This window comes from Hyperolius riggenbachi, chromosome 11 (genome assembly GCF_040937935.1).
Source record: "Hyperolius riggenbachi isolate aHypRig1 chromosome 11, aHypRig1.pri, whole genome shotgun sequence".
NCBI classification, from domain to species: Eukaryota; Metazoa; Chordata; class Amphibia; order Anura; family Hyperoliidae; genus Hyperolius; species Hyperolius riggenbachi.
In genome coordinates, this window is record NC_090656.1 from 78,946,850 (window position 1) to 78,958,996 (window position 12,147).

General features: G+C 42.0%; 1 protein-coding gene across 1 annotated transcript in view; it reads left to right on the top strand.

The window, feature by feature from the left end:
- Positions 1–12,147, top strand: part of SPON1 (spondin 1) — a 599,663-nt gene that overhangs the window by 288,020 nt on the left and 299,496 nt on the right. The window contains exon 6 of the mRNA XM_068259659.1: positions 8,592–8,740. Within this exon, the coding sequence (XP_068115760.1) occupies positions 8,592–8,740 (149 nt within the window). The remainder of the gene's footprint in view (positions 1–8,591; positions 8,741–12,147) is intronic.

A 12,147-nucleotide genomic window follows, 5' to 3' on the forward strand; every position in this document is an offset into this window, starting at 1 on the left:
CACCCGTGCGGCGGTTAGTTTTAGGCAACACGAGGGGGGTGGTTAGAGTTAGGCAACACCAGAGGGGTGGTTAGGGTAAGGCACCATCGGGGGGATAATTAAGGTTAGGCACCACCAGGGGAGGGTTCTGTGTGACAGTAGGGTTGGGTTAAGGTGTATTGTTGCATTAAGTAACATTTTTTAACGTTAATATCTTTTCATTATTATTTACCATCTGTAATTACAATGGTATTTATCGTTAACCAAGTTCGACAATGATGTTTATCATTATCAGATTTTGTTATCCACTAACGCCATTTCGTTATCAAGCCAAGCCCTTTTTTCACTGCGCCCTTTTTTTCATGCATGCAAGAAATAAACATGTCATACTCCATATTCTTCTCACCTAGAGTTTCCTTTAAATGCTTTTCCAGCCAATGAGGCCACAGAGGATCTTCGAGAAACCACAGTCTCCTCCTACTCAAGAGGCTGGCCGTCAGACGTCAAAAGACGTCTTATTCTCTCTACTCTCTCAGTGGTCAGCCAAATCAAATGACATTGTTAATGTCCTGTGACCCTGTTTAGCCAGTGGGGAAGCCAGAAGTTGGAAGAAAAACATTTTTGATTATCACAGCCATTTTCTTTTACAAAAAAATACATTTGCCTTTTGTAAGCAGACTGGAGATTCTTTTTTGCAATTTTAAGAAAAGTGCAGCAAACCAGAGTAAACTGTAAAACAGCATTCTACTGCAACTTTGTAAACAGTGCCCTTGATAATAAGGCGAAGGGATGTGTCTACAACCTTTATGGGGATCATTACAATCCTAGACGAAGCTTAATTTATAAAAAAAAAAAATTACCAACAATTATTGACATATGGTGAAATTACGCTATCAACATAGCTCCCAAATGTCCCCTTTTCAGAGAGATATTCCCTCTTTGGGAACCAAATCCATGTCCCTCGTTCACCCTCATTTGTCCCTCTTACAGGACTCCTATACAGATCTATGTAAATATTTGTATTTCTCTAGTTAAAAATGTGTTTAATATACTCTAAAGCTTCTTTCTGTCATTTAAATTTATATTTTTCTTATTTTCAAATGTTAAAATGAAGGAAAACTAATGATGTTAGAGAGTACTTATGTGGTCTGAATTATAAATCTGCATTGATTGCTTCTGAATTCTTTCTGGTATCCGTGACTAGGGGTATGGTAGGGTGTGTGTCTTGAGGTGTGGCAGGGGTAAGAGTCCCTCTTTCTTATCTCAAAAAGCTGGGAGGTATTTTATCAAACAAGTTTGATTTGGAGATAAGTTTTTATTTGTGACAGGTTCTCTTGAATCAATTCTAAGGGGCAGACTTGTTGAGAATAATCAGAAGTGGGTGTGTTATTGACAAAGACGGCAGAATTGATTCCGTGTGTGAGCGCACTGGGGAAGGGACTCCGATCCAATCCCCTTTTTGTTTCTATCGAGTAGAAAATACACACTTGTGCGTAACAGCTGGTTAGGCCCCTATCTTCTCTTTGCAGCATCTCCAAAATCTTGCTGCTGTAAGACTTTAATTCATAACGACAAGACGAGAAGGTTAATCTCTTCTTATTTAGCCTCCAGCATATTCCTGTGTGACTGCTTGTGAAAATATCTTCCATTTTTATGTAAGTAATGAAGCAGATCACAGGGTGTCATTTGCGTGTTAAATCACTAACAGTGGCGGACTAGTTTATTATTGGGAGAGATTGTTCGCGGCTCGGCTGAGGTAGCAGCTGTGACGATGCCTCTTATGCTGCGCCAGGTTAGGAGAATTAATGCCTCTGCAGATCAACTGAAGTAATGAGAAGCTCAAAGAATTATTTCCTGCATTTGTTTCCTTGGAATGCTGAAGGAAGCAATGAAAAAAGAAATACCTAGACTTTCAAAGCACAACTGAAGAAGGCACAGATGCTTTCCTGGTCCTGTGTGGGTCCTGTTTTATCTGTATAAGGGCTGCTTGATTAACTGCTGTTCAATTTGGGGAAGGAAGTGGGCAATGTTTATATCATAATGTATTTTGCCTACTATCATTTTTTCTTATTGATTCTACTCTTTTTTGCACTGTTGATGCCAAGGAAGCACCTAATCCACTTGGTTCTGCCTGCTTCACCCCTTTTCCACCCTGTGGCCATGTGTTCATTGGACAGTATGGAAGTGAAAACAGCCTGGTAGTCCCAGGTCATCCTCTCTGTGCGATGTGTGTAACATCATCATGCATATGTGCACTTTGAAAATGGAAGGGGGTCACTAAATGGATCCCTGATCAATAATACATTATGGTCCATATGCAATTCATTTTTCTCCTGAGTTTTCTCCTAGGAGACAATTTTTCATCTTTGAATAAAATAACATTTTAGCACTTTGCAATGGAAAAAGTACCAAAAAGTATGTGAAAATGTAGTCTCAAAATTATTTTTAGTATTTGTTTGCTTGCTGGTGGTTTAAAAGGCATTTTATTTACAAGTTGTGAAAACATCACCAAGAGAAAACTCAAATGAAAAAGTGAATTGTATATTGCCCTATTGTTCTACTGATAGCCGATCTCCGTCGGGTCCGCTCTACTGCGCAGGAGCAGGAGACTTGCGCCTGCGCAATATAGCGGCCCGACGGAGATCGGCTATTTTCGCCTATCTCCTGCGCTGGAGCCAAAAGATAAATATTTACATCGCCACCGCTCTGGGAGGAGTTTCGCTGCCGCCGTGGGATCGAGGAGGACGGGGGAAGCCTCAATAGGATCCGGAGGTTCCCCCTCCCAAGGGGAGTACCCGCTAGGGGAGGTTTTTTCATTACAGATTTTCTTTATCAGCACTTCAGCAAACAGGGACTACTGAGGTCTGCACCTAATCAGCTGTTTCTTAATTTAATCAATGATTCATATGCCAGTATTTTCAGTGTTTTGCTACTAGTACTGTTTTAAACAGTCAACATCAGAAGTGCAAGCATTTTGGCATCAAATCACTAGGATCATGCTGGAGATAAAAAGGGAAGAGAAAACTTACCTCCACGCATGGATCTTGCCTTATTAAGGTGTAGAGATACATTTTCACAGTGAGAGAGTTATCTTATCTCTTCAGTCCTTAAGTTACCGCCTCTGTAGTTATTTTTACATGCAGTCTGTCTTTAACTTTAGAATTCTGGAGTTATTTTAAGGATTGAAGAGTTAACATTAGAGATCTCTACTTAACCTAAAGGACCTCTGTCGCGAAAATCTTAAAATTTAAAATACGTGTAAACATATAAAATACGCAGGACGTTTCTTCCAGAGTAAAATGAGCCATAAATCACTTTTCTCCTATGTTGCTGTCACTTACAGTAAGTAGTAGAAATCTGACATTACTGACAGATTTTGGACTAGCCCATCTTCTCATAGTGGGTTCTCAGGGTTTTCTTTATATTCAAAAGCACTTAGTGAATGGCAGTTGCTCCATCCAACTGCCAAAAAAGTGTACGGTGAGCAGGGAGGCTAGCCAGCATCTTTGTATAAATCTTTTTCAGGGAGTGTCTTTATAAAGAATAAAGGCCATGCTGAGAATCCCCTATGGAGAGTTGGACTAGCCCAAAACCTGTCGGTAATATTGGATTTCTACTACTACTACCTACTGTAAGTGACAGCAACATAGGAGAGAAGTAATTTATGGCTCATTTTACTAAGGAAGAAAAGTAATTCTTATTTGTATGGGTTTTAAATTTTAAGATCTTCGCGTCCGTTCCACTTTAAAGAGAACCCAAGGTGGGATTTAATTATGTTACTGGGGCACAGAGGCTGGTTGTGCACACTAAGACCAGCCTCCGTTGCCCCATGGTGTGCCTCCAGGACCCCCCTGCATAGGTAAACATTGTGCTGGCGACGCGCTGCGTGTCGCCAGCACTGCGGGGGGTCCTGGAGGCACACCATGGGGCAACGGAGGCTGGTCTTAGTGTGCACAACCAGCCTCTGTGTCCCAGTAACATAATTAAATCCCACCTCGGGTTCTCTTTAAAGACAGAAGAGTTAACTTTAGGTTTGCTTGAGGTAAAATGTTTCCTGAATACTACATGCCTTTTCACTATGATGATAACTCTAGAAACGTTATTAAAGACAGGTGATACGCTTAGTGAATTGAGGCCATTGTATTATTGGTCAGAACTTTCATTTAAAGTACTTTACATGTTTTTAAGTATATGTCTTTAACTATATCTTTTTAACTATATGTCTACTAATATTTAGTAGTATCTATTTGGAGCCCCTTCACCAGACATTTTCTGTACCACAGACTTTTATAGCTACAGGAAACAACTGTGGAGATGCCCAAGTAATAAAAAAAAATTCAAAAATATTTGAATGGGAAGGTTTGTGTGGCTTACTTCCCAGATAAGTCAGTAATCAATATTAAGCCAAAATGTTTATTGACTCTCTTAAAGTCAAAGCATTGCATGGAGACCTTGTCTTACCTCCAGGTTATTCAGGACCAGGGACCATGCTGGCCCTGAATAACCATAGAAGCAAAGTGGTCAATTTTCCAGGGCCTCAGAGGCAGTGGGGGCCGCCAATTATCACCCCTTAAAAGGCATAATTGTTGGGGTGGGGGTGCAATATGCACTGGGTGTCTCTATCAGGTATGACACCTAGGAATTATTGCAGAGGAAGCCCACCAGGATGTCACATCTCACCTGCGCTTCCTTCCTCAGTGCATGGCTCCCCAAAGTGGTCTTTGCTCCCGTGACCTACCGTCATATGCTTGCAGAGAAGAATGGAGAAAAGGCACTGTTGGGGATATAAAGGCGGCTACAGTGCACTGATGTAGGAAGAAACAGAAGTGAGTGTGGTGCAGAATATTATGAAGCTCCACTGTGCTGACTCTAAGTGGCGAATGCCACTTAATGCCGCTATATGGGGGGCACAAAGGCCATCTGATACTACTATGGGGAGGGGGTGCCACCTAGTGCCGCTATATGGGGGGCACAAAGGACATCTGATACTACTATGGGGGGTGCCACCTAATGCCACTATATGGGGAGTCACAAAGGCCATCTGATACTACTATGGGGAGGGGGTGCCACCTAATTCCGCTATATGGGGAGGCACAAAGGCCATCTCATACTACTATGGGGAGGGGGTGCCACCTAATGCCACTATATGGGGAGGCACAAAGGCCATCTCATACTACTATGGGGAGGGGGTGCCACCTAATGCCACTATATGGGGAGGCACAAAGGCCATCTGATACTACTATGGGGAGGGGGTGCCACCTAATGCTGCTATATGGGGGGCACAAAGGCCATCTCATACTACTATTGGGGTGATGGGGCAAATGCCACCTAATACCACTATATGAAGGGGCATAAAGCCCTCCTAAACCTGCTATGTGGGACAGAAGTTGTCCCTCTTTGGCCAGAGCACCATTTCAGCTAAAGCTGACCTTGGACCAAATAAAGTGTCAGTAACTAAGAGCCACATGCCTCTGTGGTTATTTCTCTTAGATGCAGGCTGCAGTCTTCTGAGAGCATCTCTCTGTGATCTACCCTTTCAGTCTGGCCGGCAGGATTATGCCAAGCCAGCACCAGCCAAGTGCAGAGCAGCTTTCATTTTTACCACTTTAGATCTCATCGCCAAGTTCTTACAGCAGAATTTTTACTTACAGAAGCCTTGATGTATTCAGAAATGCTTGGGCTGCTATCAGATGGTACGTTTATAGTTCATGAAAGCAACACCTGATCAGTGATGCAAATACATGACATGTTTCGTTTTCATCCCCTAATAAGAATTTATCAGCTTGTTTAAAATATATGGATAGTTTCCCAGAATTTTCTATCACGTCTCCCTCCCCCACTGGAGGAGGCAAACAGAGTACAGTATATTAGAGATTACATAGAAAATCTAACTTAGATGTGGGTGCCGTGCCCTTAACTGTGCCCTTAACTGTGCCCCAGATTCAAAACTTTACAAAATCCTTTATGTGTGTGTGTTCTGTTTCTTGAGCTTTCACCAGTCCTCACTATGGTCCAGTATGGAAAAGGTTGTAAGTGTTTACCATTTATAGTGAATAATGTGTATACATCCGGGCAGGATTTGCAGAATCACTTATACTCTCCAGAGGACTCCAGTCTGGGAGAACTTCAGCAAAGAAGGTATGTGCTAGTTTTACACTTGGTTCATGCTACAGGAGGAGAGCAGCTACACTCTGATTAAGTTGCCCTAGGCAGATAACAACTTTGGGACCATCTTTGATGGCCACCTGGCTATTTTGATAAGATTTGGTGAGGGCTAGGAACACTCAGGCCCCTAGAATCTCCCAAGGCCCTAGGCACTTACCTAATTTGCGTGGTGGATGAGCCAGCTCTGGTTACACTGGTTTGGAGTATGTGCCCTAAAACCATTGTGACCTGTCTTAAAGCATTCCAGAAACAGGTGGAGAGTCCAGAGGCTTCCCTGATTGTCATGTGGCAAACGGGTCCTATGCATTAAAGAAGAAAACACTAAGTTCGCACTGGGATATGCCAATAATATACTGTATATCCTTTATTTATCACATGAAAACATAAAAAAAGTAAAAAATAAAACCATAGTAAAAGGGGCAGGGCATCAGGCGCAATATATAAACATATGGTTCCTAGAATACTACCTGAATAGAGTCTGCAAACAAAGAGCGCTATGCCTCGCTGAGCCTGATGCATGTCGTGGGCCACGCTCACTTCATCAGAGGCACACGATTGGCTGAAGAAACTCAGGGTCATTTTATAGTATGAATGGAAGGGTTTACGTATGATGTACGATGCGCGGCCACGCAGCAACGAGATGCGGGTGCGCTGTCATGGCAATGCAATCCGCTCCCCCTAAGGGGATGGGACCTGGGAGTGTTTAAAAACTCTTTCATGTGGTTAACAAGGATTGAATGCAAGAGTATGATAATGAATAAGTAATCGCTAGCTAAGCGCAGAATAAAGAGGAGTTAGAGATAGAAAGGCATATAGTGAGTGAATTCCACAAAATACCAGGCATAGTCAAATACAGAAAGTATATGTGCCATGCTTGTCCAAACACAAACACAAATAGGAATTACATGTAGAGACTTATAAGTCTCTGGACACGTAATATGATGTAAACAACCTCAGCAAACCGGTCCAGCGCAGGGCCCTTCTAAGTATATGCCGCAAGGGATTGTCAAATATGCTTTCACACCCATGCACCTGTACAAGCATTACCGTACTGTGCATCCATGCATGAATATGGTCTGCACCTGCTCAGTAGCACAAAGCTCGGGTACAGCTTGTTTCCCCAAGCATGAGTGGCTTTGTTCTAATGGATATGCATTGACTGTATTTGAGCAGGCACAGTGCAGCTATTCTTGCACAGATATGGGAGTGCTGCTGCAAACAAAAAGAATGTCCCGGGCAGCAGCAGAGGGGTTGTGGTGGAAACAGAGGCTTCCCAAAACTTAGGTAAGTATTTAACTTAGCAGCTTTTACTCCTCGCAGTCACAGGGTTGCTGTTCCCACACCGCCACAGCTCATAATTGAAATGGTGTAAGAAATTGGTACGCCCCGAATGGCTGATTAATGCATTTTTGTGTTCCCCTTATTTAAAACTTAAGTATAAAACACAGCATTTCTTCTTTGATCTAAAAGATTATTTACTAATCTATTTTTTTTTAACAGAACAGCATTCAAAGGGTTAAAACAAATGACTTACTTTTTCAATAAAAAGCTCCCCACAGAGAGATCCCCATCCAAACTGGTGATAACATTATCTTGTGTGTACTTAAAGCGGACCCAAACCAAACATTTTTTTTAATTAAAAAGATTTAGTTGCACCACTCTGACACATACAAAGATAAATAAACACTCCTTCAAACCTATGAGCATTTCAGTGCATGCTTTTCACCCTTCTCTTTGCATAACTAGGGTTATACTGGGGGTAGCCATTAGCAATTCCTCCATTGCTGGACACCATCTCCTCCACCAGTTTGCCGGAAAAATGCCGGCAATTTGAAAGGAAGGGAGGGGTTCCTCCAATAAATGTAAAATATTTTATATTTGTCATCATGCAGCTGAAAAAAGGCTGCTATTTATTATTATAATTTACAAAATAGATTTTATTTCTGAAATCTTGTATTTTTAATTTGGGTCCACTTTAAGTGTACCAGAGAGGAATGTAAACATTCCCTGGCAGTGGTGAAACTCCTAACATGTGCAGATCAGCAGACAGCTCAGAAATCATTACTTGGTACATTACAATATAAATACACCAGTTGTGAATACAATGCAATTGCAGCTTTCAGAGCAAATAAATCTGTACTTTGCAAGCTTGTGATTTCTAAATGAATAATAAAACTTATGCACAAAAGCAAATATCATAACTGTATAGGATATACAAAGTAGGTTTAATACCGCTTTAAGAACCCCATTGTGCTCAAAGAGGTGGCAATTCAAGGAATGGGGAATTGGCTTAATGCAAAAACACTGCAACTTTTTTTGAAACTAATATTATTATTTTGAATGGTTGTTATCACTGTCAGCGTCACAGGTTGCTGCATGGATCATTTTCTTGAGTGTAAAGGGTTAAGGTTTGTGGTTTTTTTATACAACTTTTTCCTGATCCACAGGGAGAGCCAATCACTGGTCTGCAATCATTGGCGGTTCACATTCTAAGAATTATGTTCTGTGGGAATATGGAGGTTATGCCAGTGAAGGAGTGAAGCAAGTGGCGGAGTTGGGATCACCGGTAAAAATGGAAGAAGAAATACGACAAAAGGTAAGATAAAAAAGGTTTTTGTTACTATATATCTGTTTTTATTTTTTGTTGCATTTCTTTAAATAACACTTTTCCCTAAAATGCCACTTTATTTTTGGAGTTTCATCTGTACTACAGAAATGTAGGGCCAGGCAGGCACCTTAACCCAATTTAGCTGAGTTCTGTCCCTAGGTGTAGCCACCAGACCTAGGGTCAGAATCCAAAATGGTGTCAGGAATCCTGGCTGATGCCATTTACATTTGAGTTGGGAAACCTTATCCTGCCATTCGGCAAGTGTAATCGAGCGAGCAATGGAGAGCATGATGTTTGTTTGATTACAGTTATGGAACGCTTGCTTTGACCTGGACTATTCTCGTACATGTAAAAAAGAAGACTGGAAAAAAAGGGCACGGGGAATTGCCGCTAGTAGAATATCGGTAAATTTACTGATATTTTAACATTTGATTCCAATAGTAAAATATCGGTAATCTTTACCAATATTTTACTATGTCTTAACCTAATCCTACTCTCACACAGAACCCTCCCTCTACCAATGCCTAACCCTAAGACCTCCCTCTACCGATGCCTAACCCTAAGACCTCCCTCTACCGATGCCTAACCCTAAGACCTCCCTCTACCGATGCCTAGCCCTAAGACCTCCCTCTACCGATGCCTAACCCTAAGACCTCCCTCTACCGAAGCCTAACCCTTAGACCACCCTCCACCTATTCCTAAACCTTAACACACCCCCCCTGGTTAGTGCTTAACACTTAACCCCCCCTTGCCTAACATTCCCCCCGCAATTTGCAGCAAATAAAGTAAATTTGGGTGCCTGGAGGTGCTGCCACTAAGCCACAATTTGTGATAAAGAAAGTAAATGTGGGCACATGGAGGCGCAAAGCTGCGATTTGAGAACGTGTGCCTTTATAATGGGCACTTATGGCAGCACCCTTTTTTCCGCAATGTCTCCGGCACCCTTTTTTTCTGTTATGGGACTACTTCTCTCCATTTTCCACCATGTACCATGCCCAACGGGTACTAGTTTGGTAGCATAGTCGTGACAGTTCATAGCCCTGCTTCAAGATTTCTACTACCATGATAGTTACAATCTCATTAAACTTGAACTGAACATGCAAGTCAGGGAAAAATAATTAGTATGTAACGTCCATGGGTAGCCTTCATGCTGGACAACTCTCCTCCTTCATGTTGCGTCTCCAATGTGCATCCATTTTATTCTGTGTGCATACTCTCTTATGTTAGCAGCAGCCCCTTTTCCATGTGTGGCATTGTCCTAGGCCATGGGCTATGGCCCCAAATCAGGGAAGTTCTCACCTCCGTACCTGATCTGCACAGAAGGTGCAAACAGACCCCTTCTGCTTCCTTTATTTTTATGGGCCCATGCTCACACTGAGGTAACCATTTGGTATTGGACTCAATGTAGTATTCTACTTCACTCTTCTGCATGTGTGATCATAAGAAACTCCCAGAGAACAGCATTTTTTTTTCTAGTATTAAACACATCTTGGTGGCCTTTAATTAGTCAAACAGTAACCTACTTTCCACTTTTATAAAGCTTTCTAAAAGCTTCTGGTTGTTTTACAGCCTTCTGTAAGTTGTGCGACTCACCCTTAGGCCCTTTCCCATCTCACCCACCTCCATAAACACGTTTGTATTCACCCGCAGCCAGTGATTATCTAAAAAGCAGCTCTCAGTAATAGGCGGACCTCTTAAGTAATTCTGAGATCTGCAAAGAGCAGGCCTGGAGAGGCCAGGTGTATTTTCCTCCCCTCCTAATTGGGGCTTTCAGCAAAGAAACAGTTTGTAATTTTAAAAGACACCTGTTGCTTTTGTTGGGCAGTTTTCACAGTCAATAAAACAGATTCTTTCGATGTTCTATTTAGTTCTGTGATGGACTGAAGAATGGTCTATGTGGGCGACTTTAAAAAAATAAAAAGAAAACCACTTTATTTTGTTTACCTTGTTTTTCCCCTTACTATATTTGTGCCGCAAATGGAAACCTTCTGTGTTTAGGAACATGCTTTTGGCCTGGGTGAAATGCACCTCTTACAAATACTTTGCTAATAATACACTTGAGGAAAGGTACATTTACTGATTCTTTTGTCAAAATTGTAAGAGCTAAAGTTAAAAGACTGGTAAAATAGAGTCCATTGTACTCACCATAAGCCACTTACATGTATTAGTTCTGGTAACACTTTCAGGTGCATACTGCTCTGGTTTCAAATTGAAAATGTGAGATGCTGGCTAGGCTGAGAGGTCACAGTCAGCGTTACAATGTCCGATCAGCTCTTGTTCAATGACAGGATCGATTTTCCTAAGTTATCATGGGAAAACCTTCATCCAAGTTCAACCAGAAAACATGGTACAACACTAGCTTGCACCCTCACACATCCCAGTTAATCCAGAGGAAGGTGAAAAACCTTATATGTCTATAGCCATGGATGTCCTTCATTGCAAGGAAAGCATCCAAGCTCCCTTTAAATGCAGATCTAGAATTTGCCTTAAATGACAGATACGAGGAGAATAATAAAAAAAAAGATCTACTTACCCGGGGCTTCTTCCTGACCCTGACAGCCGATATCAGAATCAAGTTTATTTTGTCAAGTACAGATAGTACATGGAATTATATAGTTTGCAGTGCTAACAGATTCCCTCCTACATCTAGGGGCGTACATTTGAAATTGGCGCCGGTAGACTTGGGCGCAGGATACAGCCGGTATATGGCTGATCCTGCATCTGAACAAGTCCGTATTAATTACTATTCCCCCTCCAAGCCGCCATGAATAGTGGGGGAATTAAATAATTCGGCTTCCAGCAGCCGCCATGAATAGTGGGGGAATTATTGTGTTTTTAAGCAACTTCAGCTCCGTCTTCTGACGGAGCCGACCTTGCTCACTGAGCGCCGCTATAGACTGATTCCTATTACAGTCCAAATCTAGCAGCACTGAAAAGCACTGCTCCGATCTAGGGTGAAAATTCCTCTCACCAATAGGAGAACAGCTGTTATACTGTGGAGATGTGTAGCCAATGAGAGAAAGACTTAGCTCAGAGAGGGAGGGGCTAGAATGTGCTAGAAATTGAGAGAGTAAGCCTGAGCAGAGAGAACTAGAGGAGGCTGGAGAGAGATCTGAGAGATTACACAGTGTTCCACACACAGAACTGAGCTGTCTGTGAGGTGAAATTCTTTGTCCACAGTGTCCTGTGACTTCATCCTTTCTGAAGAAGTGTTTACAGACCACTGACTGTTTCCTCCTGCCTCATCTGAAGGAACTATTCTCAAGGCCAGTTTTAGTTAGGACTAGAGACAAAAACTGTCATATTGGCCTAACAATCTGTTCTGAGGTGTCAAGGCCTAGCTGAGAAGAAGATCATTCATATATGTCTAATAATCCACCTTGTGTTATCTTCCT